This window comes from Aquarana catesbeiana, linkage group LG07, assembly GCF_042186555.1.
Source record: "Aquarana catesbeiana isolate 2022-GZ linkage group LG07, ASM4218655v1, whole genome shotgun sequence".
In the NCBI taxonomy this organism is placed as follows: Eukaryota; Metazoa; Chordata; class Amphibia; order Anura; family Ranidae; genus Aquarana; species Aquarana catesbeiana.
This window is the reverse complement of record NC_133330.1, coordinates 145,751,464-145,776,299: the sequence shown is the minus strand read 5'-3', so window position 1 is coordinate 145,776,299 and position 24,836 is coordinate 145,751,464. Positions and strand designations below refer to the sequence as shown.

The following is a 24,836-nucleotide window of genomic DNA, read 5'->3' as shown; positions in this document are numbered from 1 at the left end:
CCTACATCACTTCTGTGTCCTGGAGGAAGGAAAAACAGCATACGATGGGGACCCAGGCATCCGACACTGCCACAAGTAACGGACGTCCTAGAGACTGATGAAGGCTGACATGCTGGAAAGGAGGGGAAGGTAAGAGACACATGCTGACGGATAGGTAGGTATAACGTTTTTTTTTTTTATAGGATCCTGATTATTATTTGACTTTATTTGATTTTTTATTTGATTGACAGAGTTGCTTTGATATTGGCATTGAAGTTGACATTAACACATTTGAAATCCTAACTACAAAATCTAAAGGCCACAACTACATTCTCATTCTTGTTGTTGTGTCCTCACCTTTGACATTTTTTTTTTACACAGGAGATTAAAGTCCTATTAAAATCTGACATAGTCAGTGGTAGGTTGATTTTTTAGTTGACTTGTGATGCTCCGACAACTGTTTGTGTATAACTATGCCATTGTGTGAACATTCATACACAACTACAACTCACAACTGGCAGTGATGACAAACAAATCAGTGGGGATGTAAACAGTGTGACTGACTCCAGCAAACTGAAACCACTTGCAAGTGAATTTTATGCATTAAAAGCAGGGAAATTTCCATATTTTTTTATCTCAAACAATGTTTGGTGTAAGACAAATCTCTCTTTTACTTTCCACATAAAATAAAATGTGTTTAATTTCAGTATACGTCCTAAATGTTGGAAAATGTATACCAAATTAAAGTGTACACTAACTGCCATGACCCAATGCAGTACGATACTTTGTGTGAAGCAAGTAAGTTTACAATCACAAAGCAAGCTTGTATTTCACTGTACATGCAGTACATACTATAGAGTACAACTAAAATACTACTTATGAAAAAACTGTTTTGCTTACCTTATCGGCCATAATCATTGACGATCCACCATGAATTCCTAAAATAGGGGTGAGTGTCTGGGCAGATATGAAGTCCAAAATTTGAGCGATAGCCTCCTGGTCAGTGTCATCACCAAACACAACCCCTTGCACTTTTTTGTCAGACATGAGGTCACAAATTCGTGTGATTATACTCTTCGGATCAGACTCATTCATGGTAACCAAAGCCACTCTTGGTGTCACTGACAGATTGTGGAAGTCATCTTTTTCGTGGACATCTTTGATGGCTACCTCGTCTGAGGTGCCTACCAGAATAACCGCAATGTCCATACTGGGATGTTTCTGGCCATAGGACCCCATGTAGAAAAGAATCAAGAGGCTGATTTTTAAGACGTAACAGGCTTCTGTAGGCCTCATCTTCAACTCTTATTCTCCCTGGAAAAAAAACAACATTATGTTAAATAAGCAAGCTATTTTTAATATGGGATAAAACAAGAGAAAGACTGATAGATACATGTATATATAGCACCAGAAAAAGCTAAACAAAGACATCATTTAACTAATTCCATTACAATATTTTAGGCCAAATTCTAGGCAGAAACAAAAGACACAACTTAATGCAGCTCTGTAATCATTAATACATAATTAAATATATTTTTAAATGCAAACATAGTAAATACCTAAATCTGACCTGGTATCAACCACTTGCAGTTCCTGTATAGCAGATCTGGAGTGTGAGGGGAAGAAGGGGTACAAGGAGCCAATCAGTTCATGCCCTGACAAGAAGCATGGTGTTAGGAAGAGGAAGCAGAGACAATAGCTAATCAATGTGCTGCTTCCCATTTCACTATCCAGTGAAGAAGTGGGTTGAATGATATTAATCCTCAAACTGAGGACATTTAATAGCAGCAGTTAAAATATCATTTTTTTTGGGGGGGGATTCTGCTCTAACTTCTGTCTCAGTATGATTCATGGTTCCTGACACACTTAAGGGTGAATAAATCTAGTTCACTTTACCGTCTCTCATATATGAGGTACTCAATGTCAGCTTATTCGAATGGTATTGGGGGAGAAGCTGCAGGAGAGTATGCTGGATGGATGTCCTTGTAAAGGAAATCAGAGGCATCCTCAGAGTGTTCTCTGGCACTAAGAACCATCTCCAAATTAACACTGAAGGAGTTATTTAAAAAAAAAAACACTGAAGGAGTGGTAGTCCTGCCAAAACAATTGCAACCTCAGGAGATTAAACAGGGAAACCATTAAAACTAGCTCAAACGGGGGCGTGGCTTGGCTATGGTGGAATGAGGTCGCTCACTGCCTGAGCTCCCATTCCTGAACGCTATCATCAAGGCGGTTATGCCCTTTTCCAGCTCTTCTTGTTACAGTCATAAGTTACAGAAGGCGAGACAGATACAGGGGTTCCTCTAAGGCAGCTACAGTGAACCGGATCGACTGTTTCTTCAAGGAAAGAGCCAGAGGTGTCCCAGAGACCGGCAGCGAGGTGACACTTGGCACGGCTGAGCCATCTTCTTGCTCTCCAGGAGCCATGGGGTCCCCTCATCACTCGGGTTTACAACCCCTGACGGGGATCCCGGCTCTTCTCAGCTCTCAACTCAGCAACCAGTCCGGTGCTGGAACCTCCACACAGCCATGATGGGATGACTCGGACATTCGAGCCCTGTTAAGAGCTCTCCCCACAAAAGCAGACATGGAGGCAATGGTACGGAGAGTTGAGGAATAGCATCGCCGAGACCTCAAGGAGATTCGCATGGAGGTATCCGGGATAGACGAGCGGCTGACCAAAGAGGAGGAGTTGAGAGATGCCTTAGAGACTCGGGTGGCACAGCTAGAAAGAGCACACCGGAGACATCAGGAGGTACAGCTACACGCCAAGGATCTGGAGAACCGGAGCCGCTGCCAAAACTTGCGGCTCCACGGGATCCCCGAAGCGACCGACCCTGAGAACCTAACAGAGACAGTAAGGGCAATCTTACTCAAAGTATTGGAGGGGGACCCCCCAACATCCCTGGAGTTTGATAGGGTGCATAGGGCGCTCGGCCCAAGACCTGTTGATGTAGACAGACCCCGTGATGTAATCTGCCGACTGCATCGCTATTCTGTCACGGGAACAGATTATGAAAGCAGCACATCTCAAGGGACCGGTGGACTTCGACGGGGCACATATATCGATATTCCAAGATGTCTCACGGGCAACTCTTATGAGAAGGGCGATGCTGAAGCCCCTGCTTGAGTTACTCTCCCGCGCTGCTCTGCCTTACCGATGGGGATTTCCTATCTAGCTGACCGTCCGCAAAGGGAGTGCATCATTCACCTTATGGCGCCATGCAAATCTGCCGGACCTGTTCGCCTTTTACCAATCCCGCTGCGAGACTGGCTGAGCCCGCTGCCAATCAGGGATTCCCGCCCTGCACCCTACGCGGCTCCGATGGGTCTCCCACGTCGATCGTCTAGACGCAGACAAAGAGAGCCTACTCCGATCGGAAGAGGCGACCCAGAGCCGTAAGCCCTTAGGTCACCCTCATGTAAGTGGCAGACTACCTGGGCTACTTGTGACAATTCATTGACTGACTGTTTTCCTTGCCCACCATATGGTTAAATGTTGACTGCAAGGCCCCCTCTCTGGGTACCCAGTGCCCCCCTGGGTCCCTGCTCTGCACCCTGGGTGCGTCCCCCCCACTGCCACCGGTCCGAGGTTAGATAAGCAGATCTGAATACATAGCCCCCCAATGAATCATTGTGCAACCCTCCCCCAAGGGGATCTGATGTCTGCGATCATGAGCACTATCCTTGGGGACACCCAGAGGTATACTACGGAGCCTCCACCCTGTTGCGGGGAGAACCCCGATGAGACTATGGCTCGGATAGTTCAGAACAAGTGACTGACCCAGGCTGGTGTGTTCTCGGACCTACCGCAATACAATTGGACTTTATGACATTCTTTAACAGTGCCTATGATCTGCGGTTCTGTGAATGGTGGTAGGACTAGCCCTGCATGGGGTAACTTGACTCTGGCAGCCTCTAGTGCTCAGCATACTTTGCCTGGGGAGATGTTACTAATGTGGCGTGGTTGAGGAGGGGGTGGGCAGGGGGGGTAATTACAGTGGGATGGGGTGGGGTGGGGCCGGCCTGGTGGAGTGGCTCTCTTGATGCAGCCGTGCAGTCTGACACTTGGGATCCCCGAGCCACGATCGGGGGACCTGAGAGACAAAAATTACTAACTTTTTTCTCTATTCAGGGTGGCCACATGACCCCCATAGAAGTCTCTAGCGGGCTGGCCTGGCCTGTCCCCCCCGGTGGAGGTTGATGACATCGGGCGTGGGACTCTGGGGGCTGGACTGTGTGGCTGTAGCTCTGGGGAGGGGGCGAAGGTTTGATATGCGGGCAATGTTTTCAATGTACTAACTTTTCCTTCCCTATAGCTCAGGACTGCTCTTGTCTGTGCTTGTCGCCTGCGTGTTGGGTTTGACTACTACTTGAGAGAGGGTGGATCCTCGCGAGTTGATTGGCTGCCCCCACGGATTATTACTGGGGGCTCCTCTGAAGATGTCACGGGGTTGAGCCCTTCCGGATACGGGGTGGCGATCAGCGGGCGTGGGTAACGCTCCACAAATTAAAATTAAATGGAAATTGTTGGCTTGCCTTACTGTTCCTATTGTTTCCTAATAGTTAGGGTCTAGGTGGGGAGCTCCTGACCCTCGTTGTATCCAACCACTTCCCCCACATAGGGTAGCACCCTTTTGAGGACCCTGTCCAGGGGTGCAGTGAGACTAGTTCTCTAGCACGCCTGTGGCGCATTAGTCGTTGGGGCTCGCTGTCTGATCAGTGTCCTGTCCTTTGTCCCCCCCCCCTTTTTTCTCTTCTCTTCTTTCTAACTTTCCCCTCCTACCCTAACCTTTCCACCCCTTCCCCCCCCCCCCCCTTTTTTTTTTTGCCTCCGACCTCTACTTGGACCATGGGTTCACCTGAAACTATTAGACTCATATCTATTAATGTAAAGGGACTCAACATCCCAGAGAAATGATCCACGGTGCTAAACAACCTGAAACACGCGAAAGCTCACGTATGCTTCCTCCAGGAGACTCACTTCCAAGCCGATAGACCACAAAGACTCCATGATCGCTGTTTCCCAGCGGCCTACCATGGATGCTCCTCCGAATCCAGGTCTAGAGGGGTCAGCATACTGATACGCTCCACGACTCCATGGAAACTGCGGGACCAGTGGAGTGACACTGAGGGGCAAGCCCTATTTGTGAAGGGGATCTTGGGCGGCTCCCTGGTAACATTAGTGAACCTATACTTCCCCAGATCGGATTCTTGTAACCCACTTTGAGAAAACTCCAGGACTTTGTAGAGGGCGCGGTGATTCTGGGGGGGTGACATGAACTTTACCATGGACCCCTCCTTAGACGCATTCCGGCAAACCTCTCAGGTTTCTTATGCTGCACTTAAGCGTCTAAAGAATAATTTTTATTCTTTTCAACTGGTGGATGTCTGGAGGGTTCTCAACCCGACCCAGAGAGACTATACCTTCTACTCGCATCCTCATGATTCTTACACCAGAATTGATCTTTTCATGCTGCCCCAATCTCTTCTGTCGAGGGTGAGATCAGCGTCCATAGGCTCTATCACTTTCTTGGACCACGCCCCGGTTTTTGTGGATATAGATATCTTACCCCCTCCGCCTAAACAATGGCAATGGAAACCTAATGAAACCCTGATCCAGACTCCTGAGGTCATGGAAGAGGTCTCTAGGGAACTGAGGAGTTTTTTCATCTTAAATGCGGACTCGGGCTGTGCCCCCTGATGGTTTGGGAGGCCCATAAATGCACCATTAGAGGTCTCCTGATAAATATTGGTACACGCCTCAAGAAGGTGAGAGCCCAGCAAACCCTTGACCTTCTTGACAAAATCAGGGCCTTGGAGGCCACCCATAAACAATCATTAGCCAAACAGGCGCTGATGGATCTCACCTCCCTGAGAAACCAACTGAGAACTCTGGCATTGGTCAGGGCTAAGGCAGTTATTGCGAAATGTAAACGTACCTTTTACAAACACGGTAACAAGTGTGGTAAAATACTGGCCAGGGCCCTGAGAGCTCAAAGTGCGCAAGCCTTTATCCCTGAACTAATGGGGGAAGGGAACACTAAGGTGCACACTACGGAGGGAATAGCGGAGCAATTTCGCAAATATTACACCTCATTGTACAACTTGCCGCGGCGATCTTCAGAGAGAGATAAGTCCCTGGAACGAGAGGCCATTCGGGACTATATTCAAAAATCGGGCCTCCCTCGGTTGACTGATGAAGCTCTGACAGCCATGGAGGCGCCTCTTACTGGGGAGGAGGTTTCACGGGCCACAGCCCAAATGCAAAGCGGCAAGGCTCCGGGTCTGGATGGATATTCGCTTCTTTATTTCAAGACTTTCGGTGACCTCCTGAGGCCACATTTTCTAGCTGCTTTTAATGACGCAGGAGAGGGAGTGATTCCCCCTGAAGATACCCTACGGGCCTTCATCACGGTGATCCCCAAAGAGGGCAAAGACCATTTACACTGCCAAAATTACAGACAATATCCCTCCTCAACGTGAATGAAAAAATCTTTACCAAGGTCCTCTCAATGCGTTTGACGGAGTGGATCCCATCACTGGTCCACTTGGACCAGGTTGGTTTTGTTCCCTAGAGAGTAGGATAATACTGCACAAATATACAACAAATTGTGACAGCTGCTACACAAAATGTGACAAAATTTAAACGAAAAGTGCAAAAAATGTAGCGCTAACATACTATATGCTCTGTGGTGCAGTGCAAGGAAAAAGGTAATCAGTAAAACGCAAAACATATGAGAAAAAGACAAAATATTACAGTCAATCACCAAGTAAAGAGTCCAAAAATGGAATAAATAAATCAACAAAGTCCAAAGGTAAAGCGTAACAATAAAGTGTCAAACTTCTTATTCTTATCGTGAAGACGACCTTATAGGACTTCAAAAGTGGTGAATCCAATAGATGAAATAAGGTGAGGTACTCTTACCAGATAGGGTGGACCCGGATGTCAGCGACATTGGGTCAGATAGGCTTAGGTAATCGGATCGGTGGCTCCCTCTGATGGAAATGGAAGTCCAGAATATCCACAGATGTCACCGAAACGACCTCATGGAACTCAGCAAGACTGGAGGAACAATGTGTCCCGAACCGTCATCCCAAACTTGATGACGGAAATAAAGAAGTATGGAGCGCTGTCCTTCTTTCAAATCAACTACCAGAAATCGGAGGCGTTAAATATCTCCCTGCCAACTTCGTTAGCAAATCTGCTGAGGGCGGACTTCCCCTTCAAATGGACGAGATCAAGCATCAAATACCTAGGTATTAACTTACCAAGTAAGATGGAGGATGTTTTTCCTCTTCCAGATGTGAATATGTATCACATAGCCTGTCATATGACGAGAATCATACACTGGTGTCGACAAGAGATACTAAAGCAATGGGTTCAGGTTGAGCGGCTCCTCTCAGGAGTAGAGCTAGAAGGGTTACCTTGGTGTCAGAAAAATCTTTCAAACCGTACCCTAAACCACCCTACGGTGGGTGAGACATGGTGGATAGCCCAAAAAGCCTTTCAAGAGCAATCGGTGCACCAAGCCCTTCTCCGCTAACCCCAGTAATTGGGAAACCGGCCTTCAGCCCGGGACTCAGTGATCCCAGATTCCAGGATCTGAAAGAGGTTGGCAGATCTCAACTTCGCCAATTCATCAGCAATGGAAAGTGGATGACCAGGGAATACATCATGACAGACCCTCTTTTAGCGAACCTCACATTATGGCAAAAGCTCCAGCTAGCCCACTTTTTAGGATCACAGCCCACCCCAGGGCTCTATGAGAGGACCCTGACGTCTTTTGAGCTGCTTTGCTCGGAGCAAGAACCTGTTCGCCATGAGATCCCGTTAGCATATCAAATCCTCATCGCACCCCCAATGGGGTTCAGACCTCCTTACATAGCCCAGTGGGAACGGGATCTGGGTTTACAGCTAACTGACAGTCAAGTGGAGAGGATGTTTCTCTTCTCATGCAAGACTTCAGTGTGCACCAAACAGCAGGAATCAGGGTTTAAGGTGTTATCTAGATGGTACTACACCCCAATCAAGATACACCGGATGTTCCCTCAGAGTTCGGACCGGTGTTGGAGATGTGGAGAGGAATCAGGCTCTCTCCTACACATCTTCTGGTCCTGCCGATCCCTAACTCCATTCTGGACGGAGGTTCACCGCATTATACAGAAGTTCACGGACAGGGAGCTGCCCAGGAACCCTGAGTTCTTTCTCTTACATCACGAAATACCGGGTAGGGCATACAGGAAATCTATCCTTCCTGTCTTGGTCATGGCAGCAAAAAGTTGCATCCCTCTGTGTTGGAAACAGACAGAGCCTCCGGGGGTGGGTATATGGTTGAAGAAAGTGGCAGAAATCAACAAAATGGAGGACCTAGTGGCAACAGACAGAGAACAGTACCTCAAAAAGTGTTTTTATTGGCTCAAGTTCTACTACTCAGAGGAGTATGCGAGGCAGCTGGTTTGATTAGCCAGCGATTTACGAAGACTGGGATGGGTGTCGTGGGACCGATGGAGAGCCCGGAGGCAAGGTTGTTCTTCCCCTCCCACAACCCTTCCTTTCCTAACCCCTCTCCCCTCCCCTATATACTTTTCTTTTTTCTTTTTTTCATCTTATTCTCTATTCACATTAAATTTAGCTCTCTTCCTCAGTCCCTTTTTAGGGTCTATGACCCACGGGTCGTATCCCCCTCCCCTTTTTTTCCCTTACGAATAAATTGTTGTTGAAGGATTAACCTCATGTGGGACACAGCAAGCTTCTTTATCTAATGGTATATCACCCAACTTATAAGCACATAGATTGGATTAGTGAACTTTTGGGGTTTCATGTTCTAGCTACTACCAGTTGTACCATGATGTTAACCTTAAATGGTTGTGCTGAACCTACAGTATACACAATACTATTGTACTTCCTGTACCATCATATATTTGTTTTTGTATTTCTAATCTTTTTTTTCAAATAAAGAATTAAAAAGAAAAAACAAGCTCAAACACATAGATCCAATCCGTTACCTATACATTGTTAACTCAAAGTGAGGATACCAGATTTGAACATGAAGAGGATTCACATTTGATAACTTGTCTGTAGACCTGAAAGGAAGAAACTCTAAAAAAATCTCTCACTAAAGTACTCACTTTTGTGCTTTTCAAGGGTTTGAAAGTAGTTAAAGAGGTTTTAAAGGTAAAATGTTTTTACCTTGATGTGTTTTCTACATTGAGGTAAAAAAAAAACCTTCTTTGTGCAGCCCCCCAGCCCTTATAACCCTTATAATTACCTAAGCCCAAAATTGATTCAGAGCTGTGCACAAAATTAGCAGCTCTCTTGGCTCTTTCTCTCTTCACTGGACAGAGAGGCAGCAGCGGGAGACATTGGGGCTTTCTGCTGTCAATCACTGCCAGTAAGATGGACACACAGAGCATGGCTCGGGAGCAAGCCTGCACCAGTGCCCCCATAGCGAGAGGTTTACTATGTGGGCACTCGGCAGGGAGGAGAAGCCAGAAACACTAGTGGGGGACCCCAGAAGAGGAGGTCCATTGCACAGAGGAGGTAAGTATTTAAAAACATTTCCTTTAGAATCACTTTAGAATCCCTTTAACCACTTGCAACCTGCCCACCGCCAAATGACGGCTGGGCGGTGCAGCTCTTGTTCTGGGTGGACGTCATATGACAGCCTCATAGAACGACCGCTCTCACATGCCCCCGTGCTAGGACACAGCATAACCCCGATCTGTGTAAAGAGCCGCGGCTCTTTAACCATGTGATCGGCTGTGTCCAATCACAGCCGGTCACATGTAAACACGGAGATGCCGGTAATAGGCGCTCCTCACCTCACACTGACAGAGTATGAGGAGAGGGGAGCCGATCAGGGGCATCTCCTCAAAGGGGACAGGTATGTATGTAATCAGGGCACTGATCATCAGTGCCCTGATTACAATTAGTGCCCACCAGTGTCAGCAATGATTGCCCACCACTGCCAGCAATCAGTGCCAACCAGTGCCCATAATTGCCACCAATATGTGCCCACAAGTGCCAGCAATCAGTGCCCACGAGTGCCAGCAATCAGTGGCCAATAGTGATGCCAGTAAGTGCTGGCTATCAGTGCTGCCTATCAATGCCCATCACTGTTGCACATCAATGCTCACCACTGCTGCCCATCAATGCCCATCAGTGCTGCCTATCCGTGCCCACCAGTGCTGCCTATCTGTGCCCACCAGTGCCACCTATCTGTGCCCAGTGCCCACCAGTGCCACCCATCAGTGTCACCTATCAGTGCTCATCAGTGTCACATATCAGTGCCACCTATCAGTGCCCATATATGCGGCATATTCGTGCTTCCTCATCAGTGCCCATAAGTGCTGCCTCATCAGTGCCTGTAAGTGCCACCTCATCAGTGCCCATCAGTGCAGTCTATCAGTGTCCATCAGTGCTGCTTCATCAGCGCCCATCAGTGAAGCAGAAAAATTACTTATTTACTAAAAATAAAAAACCCAGGAGTGATTAAATACCACCAAAAGAAAGCTCTATTTGTGTGAAGAAAATGCTAACAATTTCACATGGTTACAGCGTAGCATGACCGCGCAATTGTCATTCAAAGTGTGATGCTGAAAGCTGAAAAATGGCCTGGGCAGGAAGGGGGTGTAAGTTCCCTGTATTGAGGTGGTTAAGGAACGTGAAACAAATGTACGTTCTTTTGATGTATTGTCCTTTCTAGGTGGGTAGCTCCCTTGCCCAGATGTGTTGTCATAGAGTGAAGGCTTTCCCTGTTCCTATGTTAATGAAAGCTTGCAATCAAGTACTCAAGTTTTTTGTTCTACAGTTAGGATAATCAAGAACTTGGATATACTAAAAACTTTACATTTATGTCAATGTAAATGTGTGGCATTGGTAATTAAAGACCATAAATAACATTCTTCTACACATACCTGTTTTGAAACATTCCACTGAATAGTAACCTAACACCATTAAATATTTTTAACTGCAATAAATATAATCATTAAAGAACCAAAGATAAAATGAATTGCGCCGCCAGTTTTAGTTTTAGAGCAATCATAATTATTTAAGCACAATGTGCATTATTACTCTGTATGGAGTGAGTGAATACGCTACACATGTGTTCATTAACCTTGACATTTTTATTGCAATCCACTTTATTCCCTCCTACTCTCTACACAGGAAACTGCAGGAGTATGCTTTATATTCTGTCTCCACTTGTTCCTTTCTCCCATACCAGGCATACAGAGAGAATGGAAGCCAGTTTTATACACCATTGCCTCCCACTTCTTAACACAGGGCACTGTGAGGAACAGAACTGAGTGCTCGAGATCCTGGGTGCCTGCAATGTTTGTTCTTGTACATAATCAGTCTTATTGACTGTGAAAAATTACATTTCCAGTAAGCAAACATAGCAAACTAAATAAAAATATGCTTTCATTTTGATAAACTGAACTAAACTAAACAGTCAGTGTTTTTTTAGATTGCAAGTGTGCATTAAGCTATAAAATATTTTATATTAATGAAGCCAATGCTGCACCCTGAGAACCTTTACTAATCACTTGAAGTTTATTTATCAGCGTCTTTAAAAATAACTCAAGTTGGATACTTGCTTGAGGGGAATGACAATTTTTTAAAATAATTTTACTGCATGAAAAAGCAAACCTTTAGGGCCTATATAAAACCAGGAGTCCCGTGACAGATTTGCACACCCTCCTGCATTATTTCTTTTTTTTTATTCAGGGTCCTGAAGTAAGTGTAGAGCAAGCAAAAAGTTGTGTTTTATAAATGTGCTGGGCAATTCACATTTTATTCCATAGTAAAGTGGCGCACCATAGTGTGACTTTATAAATAAGTCCCTTCTTTTTTAACACTACTTTCATCAAGAACACCAAGGTAAAAAAACAGCCAGTAATCTGGCAATGCTCATCTCATATAAGAGAAAAGAAAAAGTCTTTTTAAAACAGGTTTAAAACAGCACAATGAAATCCGGGATTGGTTTACAAAGGCATTCAGGTAGTATCTTCAGTGCCAAACAGGGTCCCACCAAGGACAGGCTCACAACTACCCTCCCTATCCTCTTCCCCAAAGACACACACAGATTTGTGCAGCCCAGTAAATAGTAAGTTAGTAAAACAGAAACAATCTTTTTTTATTTTCATACGATGATTGATTCCTTCCTCCTTTTCCCCCTCTCACATAGACCTTTATAAACCGTCATTTGTCAATCCTTCTGTATCTCCTCTAACATAACATAATTCACAATTTTCTTCCTTTTGTAAAGCAGACTGTAAGCTCCCGCATTTTCTGTACTGAACACCCTAACAGACTATACGTTATCCCATGTTTTGCAAAATATACCCTAACAGGCTTTATTTTCTTCTAGCTTGCACATCATTTTTAATTATCTAAATAGACTGTAAGTTCTTCTGTATTATGCCCTAATGCTATAAATGACTGTAAGCTCTTCTGTTATACAGAGTTACATAGTTAATCTGATTGAAAACACTAGTCCATCCAGTTCAACCAACACAGAAAAACACACACAAACACAGAAAACCTCCATATACACTATTTTATAACCACAGTTGGTCCAGAGGAAGGCAAAAAAACACAATAAAGCATGATCCAAATTGCTCCTGTGGGGGAAAAAAATTCATTCCTGATCCCCCAAGAGGCAATCTGATATTCCCTTGATCAACATTACCTACAAATATTAGTATCCAGTTATATTATTTACGTTTAGGAATTTTTTTAAACAATCTACTGAGCAGACCAGAACCAACCCTTGAGGGAGTCTATTCCACATTTTCATAGCTCTAATGCCGCGTACACACGGTCGGAATTTCGGCCCGCAAAAGACCGATGAGATTTTTTTCGTTGGAAAATGCAACCATGTGTATGCTCCATTAGTCTTTTGCTGGCGGAATTCAAGCCAGCAAAATATTGAGAGCATGCTCTCAATTTTTCGGTCGGGAAAAGTTCCTATCCAAAAATGCGATCGTCTGTGGCAATTCTGACGCGCAAAATCCCTATGCATGTTCGGAAATAATTCGACGCATGCTCGGAAGCATTGAACGTCATTTTCTCGGCTCGTCGTAATGTTGTACGTCACCGCATTCTTGACGGTCGTAATTTCAGCGAACTTTTGCATGACCGTGTGTATACAAGGCAAACTTGAGCGGAATCCCGTCGGAAAAGCTGTCATAACTTTTTGCGACGAGAAAACCAATCGTGTGTACGCGGCATTACTGTGAAAAAGCCTTTCCGTATTTGGAGATGAAATGTCTTTTCTTCCAGACATAAAGAGTGCCCTTTTGTCCTGTGTGATGACCTTAAGGTGAATAACTCTACACCGTGTTCACTATATGGACCACTTATGTATTTATACATGTTGATCATGTTCCCCCTTAATCTCCTCTTCTCAAGAGAGAATACATTCAGTTCAGCTAATCTTTCCTCATAGATGAGCTCCTCCATGCCCCTTATCAGTTTGGTTGCCCTTCTCTGTACTTTCTCCAGTTCCACCATATAATTTTTGTGAACTGGTGCCCAAAACTGAACTGCATATTCCAGATGAGGCCTTATTAATGATTTGTACAAGGGGCAAAATGATTCTGCTCTCTCTGCAGTCCATACCTCTTTTAACCTCTTCCTGTCCGTGCTATAGCTGAATGACGGCTACAGCGCGGACCTAGGCGTGAGGAGAAAAAAAGGCCGATCACCGGCTTCTGCGTAAGGGACATTGGTCCCAAAGAGGAAGAGGCACAACCATCTCATCTGTGTCCACCAGTGCCGCTTGCCAGTGCCACCTGCCAGTGCCCACAGTGCATATCAGTGCCCACCAGTGTATATCAGTGCCACCTATCAATGCCCACCAGTGGTGTCAATCAATGCCTCATCAGTGCCACCTAGCAGTGTCACCTACCAGTGCCCATCACTGCCCATCACTGCCACCCATCAGTGCTCATCAGTGCCAGCTATCAGTGCCACCTATTACTGTCCTTCAGTGCCACCTAGCAATGCCAAACAGTGCCACCCATCAGTGCCACCCATCAGTGCCACCTCATCAGTGCCCACCAGTGCCACTTCATCAGTGCCCACCAGTGCCACCTATTAGTGCAGCCTTTCGGTGCCAATCAATGCAGCCTATCGGTGCCCATCAGTGCACCCTATCAGTGCCCATCAGTGCAGCCTCATCAGCATACATCAATGAAGGAGAAAAATTACCTGTTTGCAAAATTTTATGACAAAATATAATACTGTTTTGTATTTTTTTTCAAAATTCTCTGTATTTTTAATTTTTTTTATCAAAAAATAGAAAACCCAGAGGTGATCAAATACCACCAAAAGAAAGCTCTATTTGTGTGAAAAAAAATGCTAAAAATTTCATTAGGGTACAGTTTTGTATGATCGGGCAATTGTCGTTTAAAGAGTGACAGCGCTGAAAGCTGAAAATTGGTCTGGGCAGGAGGGGGGTTTAAGTGCACAGTAAGCAAGTGGTTAATTCAAGATTTTGCTTGCTTTGGAAACCGCAGCTTGGCATTGCATGTCATTATTACTCTCTAATACCCTAGTAAATTGTAAGCTCTTTTCTCTTATATCCTAATAAGTATATTTCCTTTTCTAGTTGAACCAAAGAAAACTGTGTTGTGTTATACCTCAAACAATAGCTGCAAAGACAATAGTGAGATATTTTTCCCCAAACAATATTTTAAATGAAAAGTGTTGCGCTTTCAACCATAACCCAGAGTGGATTATCCTCAAGGAGAAATGAGAAATCAAAATGAGGGACCAGAGGGGGGAGGAGAGTTCAGGCGAAAAAGAAAAAGTGTATATGGAGCCAGGATTTATAATCTCAGCTCCAAGACACTCACGGATGAAGAAAAAGCCATTTTAGATAAAGGACTGGAATTTTCCCCTCCATGTAGATTTAATAGATTTCAAACCTACATGGACATACATACATTTGTACGTAAGTTAAACATTAAAAGATACATTATTGGGCTGATTTACGAAGCATTTGCGACAAGAGTTGCGGCGCACGCCAATGCGCAAATGACATTTTCATATTTACAAAACATATGCGCCGGTAACACAGCGCAATTCCCCATTTACTATTCTCTTCCTGGCGCATGGGAAGAGGCGATCGGTACGCCACTATAGACATGGCGCACGGCATCTTTAACTGAAAATTTAAACAAGCTGGAAGTGCCAATATTAGGGGGGTGATGTGGGTGATGTGAGGAAGTATGATACTAACTGCCCAAGTCACAAATATGCCCAAAATAGAATGAGAAAGTAACTTTCTCCGAACAAGCCGAACAATACATTTCGAACTGCGGGAGGTCAATTTGTGCACTGCACATGCTCAAACGGCATTTGTGCTTGTTCAAATGCGATGGTTCAGTGTGCCGGCAAAATCTTAGTAAATGTCAAGCAACGTAAATGCATTTGCATAGGTTGAACGGGCGCACCTCTACACTTTTTTTTTTTTTCCTTAACGCTGGTTCACTTCGCGGCTATAATGAAATGTTGGTTCGGCAATACACATAAAAGTTCATTGATAAAAACAGCAATAAGAAAAAAAACAAAATTAAGAAAAAAAAATGCGTGGGGTTCCCCCGAAATTCAATACCAGGCCCTTCAGGTCTGGTATAGATATTAAGGGGAACCCCACTCCAAAAAAAAAAATGGCGTGGGGGTGCCCCTCAAAATCCATACCAGACCCTTATCCGAGCACGCAACCTAGCAGACGAGAGAGCGACCCCCCCACCCTGGACCGTACCAGGCCACATGCCCTCAACATTGGGAGGGTGCTTTGGGGTCCTCCCCAAAGCACCTTGTCCCCATGTTGATGAGGACAAGGGCCTCATCCCCACAACCCTTGCCCAGTGGTTGTGGGGGTCTGCGGGCAGGGGGCTTATTGGAATCTGGAAGCTCCCTTTAACAAGGGGACCCCCAGATCCCAGCCTCCCCCCCTGTGTGAAATGGTAAGGGGGTACAAAAGAACCCCTGCCATTTCACAAAAAAGTGTCAAATATGAAAATTTGACAATTCCTTTATTTAAAGCCTTCTTCTTTCTATCTTCTTCGGGTCTTCTTCCTTCCTTCATCCTTCGGTTTCTTCCTCCATCTTCTTCTTCCTCTGCTTCTTCCTCTGATCCTCGGCTTCTTGCTCTCATCCGGCATCTTCTTCCGTGGCGTCTTCTTCCCGGCTTAGTTCTTGGGCCGCTCCGCATCCATCTATGATGGGAGGTTCCCGCTGTGTGACGCTTCTCATCTTCCGACACTTCTTAAATAACGGAGGGCCACCCGGTGACCCTGCCCCCTCTGAAGCACGCTTCCGTTATATAAGTGTCAGAAGAAGAGAAGCGTCACACAGTGGGAGCCTCCCATCATGGATGCGGAGCGGCCCAAGAACTAAGCCGGGAAGAAGACGCCGCGGAAGAAGATGCCAGACGAGAACACCGGAGCAAGAAGCCGAGGATCGGAGGAAGAAGCAGAGGAAGAAGAAGATGGAGGAAGAAACCGAAGGATGAAGGAAGGAAGAAGACCCGAAGATGGAAAGAAGAGACTTTAAATAAAGGAATTGTCAAAAACTGTCTCTTGTCATTTTTAAAATTTTTGACACTTTTTTTGTGAAGTGGTAGGGGTACTTTTGTACCCCATTACCATTTCACATGGGGGGGTGAGATCTGGGGGTCCCCTTGTTAAAGGGGCTTCCAGATTCCGATAAGCCCCCGCCCGCAAAGCCCCACAACCACTGGGCAAGGGTTGTGGGGATGAGGCCCTTGTCCTCATCAACATGGGGACAAGGTGCTTTGGGGGGGACCCCAAAGCACCCTCCCAATGTTGAGGGCATGTGGCCTGGTACGGTTCAGGGGGGGCACTCTCTCGCCCCCCCCCCCTCTTTTCCTGCGGCCTGCCAGGTTGCGTGCTCGGATAAGGGTCTGGTATGGATTTTTGGGGGGACCCACATGCCATTTTTTTTTTAATTTTGGTGTGGGGTTCCCCTTAAAATCCACGCCAGACCTGAAGGGCCTAGTATGGATTTTGTGGGTGACCCCCCACGCCATTTTTTTTTTTTTTTTGGTGTGGAGTTCCCCTCAAAATCCATACAGACCTGAAGAGCCTGTTATGGATTTTGAGGGGGACCCCCATGCCATTTTTTTTTATTTTGGCGCGGGGTTCCCCTTAATATCCAAACCAGACCTGAAGGGCCTGGTATGGAATTTCGGGGGAATCCCACACATTTTTTGTTTCTTAATTTTGTTTTTTTTCTTAATGCTGTTTTTATCAATGAACTTTTATGTGTATAGCCAGACCGACATTTCACTATAACTTTTAAACCTTAAGGGCCAGTTCACACCACATGCAGTCCAGTGCGTTTTTTTTCTGCATCAAAAATGCATGGAAAGTAGGTTATATGGTTTTCAATCGCATAGTTCACACCAGTGCTTGCAGTTCCAGTGCATTTCCAGTTCCCGAAAAAAAAGTAGAACATGCTGCATTTTTTATGCACTGGACTGTACTGGAATGCTGTAAAATGCATCAAAAATGCACTGGAACGCACCTAAATGCACCAAAAACGCACTGCAACACACTTGTCCTTATTTAAGGTTAAGAAAAAAGAGGGGGGAAAAAAGCACTGGATGCATCAAAAATGTACCAAAAACGCACTGGAACGCATCAAAAACGTGCATGCAGAAAAGCACCTGGAACGCGTCCGGACTGCGTTTCTATGGTGTGATCTGGCCCTAAGGGTTCCAGTGCGTTTTTGATGCATTTTTTTTTTCTTATGCTGAAGCTGTCAGGCGCACCGCTGAGAGTGGACGACCAGTGTCCACACAGGTGCTGTGTGACACTCCTGAAAGACAGGAAGAGGAGGAGGATGAGGAGGTGGTGGTGGAAGAGGAAGAAAGTGGGCACCAGGGTGTGGAGGAGAGAGTGAAAGAAAGAGTAGAAGTGCCACCCACCAGTGTGGAGCCATTAACAGTGGGGAGTGGAGCAGAGCTGGAGAGGGCAGTGGAGGAGGCTATGGAGGAGTTGGCAGCAGCCTTACAGTGGGACCTGGAAGTGCAGGAAGCCCAAGAAGAGGAGGTGGAAAAGATGGAAACACTGGGTGCTAAGACCAAGGTGGACGCTTTGGAGAGCCCTAAGAAGAGAAGGGCTAAGAAATTGAAAGTAGAGACAGCTGGAATTGAAGCACGTAACCCCTTTGAGGTCCTGGGGGATGTTGGAGTGGAGGTAGAATCACCAGCATTAAGTCTGGGGACTCCAGTTATTTTTCAGCCAGCCACATTGTCGCCTAGTCAGGAGTTTTTGGATGATGAAAGCATTATGGCCCTGAGGAATGTATGTCAGTTTCCTGGCTTAAGTGATAGGTCTGGGGGTGAATGATGCACATCTTCATGTGAATGAGCATCAAGCTGGTGTCCCTCAGTGTGAGGGGTTTTGGGTCTCCTGCTAGACAGTGTGCCGTTTTTGGGGACTTGAAGGTCAATGGAGGAGACATCATCTGTCTACAGGAGTGTTTTTTTAATCGACCGCCCAAGCCTCCGGAGTGGGTGGTGGATTACATATGGTCGGCAGTTGGGGAAAATAGGAATGCCGGGGTAGGCATTATCATTACAAATAGAAATATTTGCATTATGTCTCATGTTGTGTTAGTGCCAGGAAGATTAATTATGGCAGATTTAATTTTGTTTAACCAGAAGTTTAGGCTTTTTAATTTATATGCTCCTGTGAATAGCCAGAAATGTCTTGAGTTTTTTGAAGTTTTGAAGTTACATGCAGTGGGAAGGAGACCTATGGGTGATTTTAATACGATCCAATTTGTGAAAGATCGGATAGGAGTAGCGGAGACTAAGTTAGATGTAGGTAGCACTATGCTGAATGGGGTAATTCAGGACTTGCATCTCAATGATGCTCATACTGTTCTGGGTTTGGTAGATCCATATTTCACTTTTTTTCTGAGTGTGGGCGCACCAAATCCAGAATTGATTTATGTTTGTTTTCTGATGCGTTCAAATATGCTAATGTTGAACACAGGCCCGTAATTTTTTTCAGACCAGTTGGTTTGAGTATGGGAGATAGTATTAAGTTTGGTTTAGGGGTATGGAGGTTAAATAGTTTATTGTTGCAGGACGAGCATGTCAAAGCCCATTTTAGTAAGGTATATAGTAGATGGGTTAATAGGAAAAGAGATTTTAGTAATATTTTGGGGTGGTGGGATTGGGTCAAAAGGAAAATTTAAATTCTTTTTTCAAAAAAAGAGTAGGGATAAAAGTAGCAGTGAGAAAAGAAGATATTCTCGGTTACAAGTCAGGTTGGCTACATTATATTAATTTAGAAATATGGGCTATGACATGGCCGATGAAATAGACCATGTTAGGAAGAGGATTAAAGAGGTATTAACTGAAAGCGGAAAACAAATTATTTTTCAAGCGAGAGTTAAACACCTGGAGCAGGATGAAAAATCGTCTAGATTTTTTTTTCAAGAAGGTTTGTAAAAAAAGAGTGTTTGAGGGTGTGTATGATGAAGGGAGGGAATGTAAGGGAGAGAATGTGCTGGAATGCGTGACTAAATTTTATGAACGATTGTATGAGGGAGTGTGTGTTGATGAGTCAGATTCTAGAATGTTTGATATGGTAGAGGATAATTTAGATGAGGATGATAAGGTTTTTTTGCAGAAAGCAGTGAATGAGGAGGAGGTATGGGAAGCTGTGGCAAGCATGGGGGCTAATAAAACCCCGGGAGGGGATGGCTTCCCAAGTGAGTTTTTTAAATTGTTTTGGGATATTAAGCGGGATGTGGTTGAGGTATTTAGTTACATAATGAGGGAAGGCATTATATCCGAATCTATGAGAGAGGGGGTAGTGGTATTAATTTATAAGAAGGGGGATAAGATGGATATTCGAAATTGGAGGCCTATCTCCTTATTAAATTCAGAATACAAGGTCTTTGCAAAAATGGTGGCAAGGAGATTATCTAAGGTCATTAATAGGATGGTTAGCGAGACTCAGGCCTGTGCAGTGCCGGGTCGAATGATCTCAGAGAATTTAATTTTAATTAGGGATATAATTAATTTTTGTAAAGATAGGAATAGTTTGATTATCCTGACATCATTTGACCTTGAGAAGGCATATGATAAAGCAAATCATGCTTTTTTGTGGGAGGTTTTGAAGGGGATGGGTATACCACAGCTGCTCATTAATGTAATAAAAGGGTTGTATTGGGGGATCAGTAGTCGGGTTCTGGTTAATGGGAGTTTGGGGCAGGCTTTTTTGGTTAAATCTGTGGTGAGACAGGGGTGCCCCCGTCCCCTATTCTCTTTATTTGTTTTATTGATCCACTGTTAAGGATGATACAGAGGGATAAGGTGGTGAGGGGCTTTTTGGTGCCTGGGAGTGAGGGGGGAATTGTGAAATGTTTAGGTTATATGGATGACATGGTTACAGTGTGTCAGTCGGTGGTGGGCGTAAGAAGGGTGAAGTTACTTTTGTCAATTTTTTGTGAATGTGCGGGAATGAGTGTGAATTGGAATAAGTGTAGTTTGGGTGTGTATGGAAGACAAGTGCAATGTGTGGATGATCAGATTGGGAAGGTTGACGATGGAGTAAGGATTTTGGGTATTGTGTTTGACTATGGAATGAAAGGGGAAGTGTGCTGGAATGAAGTGGGAGAAAAGATAGCCAAGAAGTTGAGGTTTTGGTGTCTAAGAAAATTGTCGATTCATGGGAAAGTTTTAGTAGTCAAGGCAGTAATCTTACCTTTAATTTTGTATACAAGTAATATCTTCCCTCCTGGGGAGATAAGATTGAGGAAAATTAAGTTATTGTTTACCTTTTTATGGGGGTTGAAAATGGAAAGAGTCAAAAGAGTATATGTGTGTAGACGTGAATGTAATGGTGGGTTGAGTTTTCCGAATGTGAGTGTTTTTGTTAATGCATTATTGGTTTTGTGTGGTGAAAGTTTTAAGGACTGGTGGAGTGTGCTAGGATGATAGCTTTTTCAGGTGGGTGGTTGTTTAGGAGATGGGGGGTGGTTGGGAAGGGATTCAAGGATACCGGTGGCTTACGTGGTGGCACGCGACTACTGGGTATTGGAAAAGTTTAGGGTAGAGTTTAAGATGGCAGATTTAGGAGAAGGGGAGAGGGATAAAGTGAAGGTAAGAAAGTGGTTGATAGAGAAGGAGTATGTGTGTAACCTTAGGGGAGTTAATGCATCAGTGGCTAGGGAAGTATGGAAGAAAATGAGTATATATGGGGGTGACAAATGTGCAGAGTAGTACATATAGATAGTATGGATGAGTTTGCTTGAATGTCTAGCTATGAGGCTATTTATGAAAAGGAGGGATTTGCGTGTGTCTATTTGTCCAAGAATGAATTGTGGGGGTGTAGAAGACAGTGAGCATGTGTTCTGGGGGTGTGGTGTAGCGAAAGATTTGATCAATAAGAGTCAAGATCTGGTAAAAGAAATAACAGGAGTGAAGGTGAGTTAGTGGAAAATTATAATGTATGGTTTGGGGAAACTGGAAAAAGATAAACAGAGAGTATTGTGGTTAGTGTTATGTGCACTGAAGGAAGTGTTGTGGGATGCACGCAACTTGTATGTATATAAAAATGTTTTGTTGGACAGTAAGCAATGTATAGGATTATGGCTAAGCAAGCTATACTTTTTTTTCGTGTTGGATAAAAAGAAGGGTGTGGATGCCGAAGGCATCTGGAAGTTTAAAAAATGGAGAATGTTGATTAATAATTAAGTCTCTTCCATGATGATGCAAGACCTTGGAGACAGTGAATGAGCATCAAGCTGAATAGTCTCTCGAGAGTTTTCCGAAGTGGAATTAAAAAAAAAAAAGAGTACATTTGGGTGTCCTTATCGAGTTTCTAACACATGTATTTTCTATTTGTATTTTGTTTGTTATGTTGTTGCAAAACAGATGTGTTTTTATGCAATTTATTTGTTACTTTGGTTTGTTGTATTTTTTTGGGTGGTGGTTATTTTACCATGAAATCTTTTTTATGTTGGCCATTTTTGTTGTTTTTACGTTCACTTTGATTTAACTGTCTGTGCTGCATTATTTTTAAAATTCTTTCTCAAGATGTTGTGCCTAATGTTGTTTTAATCCTTAATAGATGTCCATTTGTGGGTGCACTCCTTTTAACTCCTGTTAATTTACACTGCAAAAGGGTCAAACCTCAAACATATTCTGTTAGTGTCTCAAATTAACATACATGTGTATATTTTGCTTTCCTTGCTGCTTTTCCAAGTCCTGGTTTTTTTTGGACCAATAAAATTGTTTACATTTTTTTATGTTTTATGTGTGTTCTTTTCATGCAACGGATTTCCCAGCTGCAGCTTAACTAGGCTGATTGGCATGTCTTAGACAAATCCCTTATTTATTTATTTTTTTTATGTTTAAGTTACTTTCCTGGTGCCTTCATGGTAGCACATGCATGGATTGTGCGTATGCTGCCATGGATAGTGACCAAAAAGTAACATTTCAAAGTGGTAAGTATTCAATTTTCTTTTTGAGCAGTGGTTTTCAGCCTCAGTCCTTAAGTACCCACCGACAGGACATGTTTAGGAAATGTATCTTATCTAAAATAGCTGTCCAAAATGCAAAGCCATTGACTTTGATTTAAAGCACCTGTGCAAGATGAAGGAAAACCTGCAAACATGGCCTGTTGGGGGGTACTTGAGGACAGGGTTGAGAAGCACTGAACTAAAATCAAGCTGAAGACAATCCTATTCTAATTGTGGACATTTGAGGGAAATCAAGATTTTTTTTTTTTGGGCTTTGTGTCCCTTTTCTTAAAATTGGCTTCGCTTCCTGTCACATAGCCAAACAGGAAGTAAGAGTAAAACCCTAACAATATTTTTCCTTGGGGACACACAGTTCAATCTAACTAGTGTCCCCATCATGCAAATTGCACTCTAGCACTTTGTTGTGTACACCCCAAATTATTAGGTATTTTTGGGTTTATTAAAGGCAAATCCTTTCTGCAATACAAGTGTAGTTGATGAAAATCAGAGGGGAAGCACTGGTGATTTTATCATCCAATCATGTAGAGGCAAAGATGCTGTTTTTTTTCTTTTCCTTGCATGCCCCCCTCGGATCTCCAGCAACTGCACTTTTAAGTGCACTTGTAGTGCAAAGTGGATTTACCTTTTAGTAAATAAACCCAAAGATACATAATAATTTGGGATGTACATGGCAAAATGCTAGAGTGCAATTTCCAGAATGGGGAAACTATTTAGGTTGACCTGTGTCCCCAAGGACATACATTGGTAGGGTTTTACCCTCACTTCCTGTTTGGCTATGTGAAAGGAAGTGAATAAATTTGAATGAGAAATTGGCAAAATTTGGGAGGTGTCTTCACCCTATCAGGGGTGTAGACAGCTAACAAAACTTCTAATCCCTCTGCAGTCTATCCCCAAGCAAAAATAAGAAAGGATTTTAATTAGTTTAACTTTGCAAAGACACATTCCTAAGTTCAATTGTGATGCATGTTAATGGCCCGTTTAGACCTTTAATAGAAATTCATCAGTTGCTTTTGACTCTAAACATTATTTTTGGCCAGTCCTAGAAATCTGCATCTGTTTTTCTATTAACCACTTGGTGTCTGTGCTATAGCCAAAAGACGGCCACAGCGTGGATCAGAATCACACAACTTTACGGTTGAAATAGTGGAAAGAGAGCATTATGCTAAAGCGGTAATAGGAAGATGCACTGTAAGAATTACTTCTAATTGTAGAAAATCAAACAGGCTCTTGCACTAAATCTAATTTATGGAAGATCTAACTGATTGGCCAGTGTATGGTGACCTTTAAAGATATGAAAACTTTAATTTCTGGTGTTTAAGCCTCATACACACGATGGGACTTTGTATAAACTTTCCCGTGGATTTTTGTACAAAGGGCGTTGGCCTTGGGGTTCTTTCACACGGACGTGTCCATGTACGGAGCCCGCTCTGCTCAACGGGGGATCGCTCCGTGGATCCCCGCTGAGCAGGCAGATGAAAGGTCTGTCTCTGCACAATGTGCAGGGACGGACCTGTCAGAGTGCCGCTCTCCTCTATGGGGGATCGGATGATGACGGACCGTAGAGTCCATCGTCACCCGATCCGATGACGGATGGAAAAATAGGTTTTTCCTCCATTACACTTTTTCGGATTGGAGTGGGTCGGATCTCAGCGGACATGTCACCACTGACATCCGACCCTCCATAGAGGTCTATGGAGTGTCCATTCAGGTCCGCAGGTCCGAGGTGGACCTGAACGGTCTGTCCGTGTGAAAGGGGCCTTAGGCCTTAAGGCCCCTTTCACACTGGGGCGGTGCGGGTGGCAACAGCAAAACGGCACTATTTTTAACGCCGCTTTACCTGCTGTATTCGGCCGCTAGCGGTTTAAACCCCCGCTAGTGGCCGAAAAGGGGTATATATAAGTCCGACCGCAAAACGCCGCCGCAGCGGCGCTTTGCCGGTGGTATAGCCACACTGTCCCATTGATTTCAATGGACAGGAGCGGTTCATACACCGCTCCAAAGATGCTGCTAGCAGGACTTTTTTTAGGCCCCTTTCACACTGGGGCATTTTTAGGCACTGCAGCGCTAAAAATAGCGTCTGAAAAACGCCCTAAAGAAGCGACTCCATTCACTCCAGTGAGGGCTTTCACACTGGAGCGGTGCGCTGGCAGGGCGTCACAAAAAGTCCTGTCAGCAGCTTCTTTGGAGCAGTGAACTCACCGCTCCTCCCCATTGAAATCAATGGGGCAGCACTGTGATACCGCCAGCAAAATGCCGCTCCAGCGGCGTTTTGTGTGTGGATTTAACCCCTTTTCGGCTGCTAGCAGGGGGGTTA

The 24,836-nt window shown here is 44.4% G+C and overlaps 1 protein-coding gene across 2 annotated transcripts in view; it reads right to left on the bottom strand.

Moving 5' to 3' along the window:
• The window catches only part of GRIN2B (glutamate ionotropic receptor NMDA type subunit 2B), a 1,456,453-nt gene that overhangs the window by 1,062,361 nt on the left and 369,256 nt on the right, over window positions 1-24,836 (bottom strand). For both annotated transcript variants that reach the window (XM_073592711.1, XM_073592712.1), the window contains exon 3: window positions 880-1,293. In XM_073592711.1, coding sequence (XP_073448812.1) covers window positions 880-1,275 — 396 coding nt within the window. In that variant the 5' untranslated portion in view covers window positions 1,276-1,293. The remainder of the gene's footprint in view (window positions 1-879; window positions 1,294-24,836) is intronic.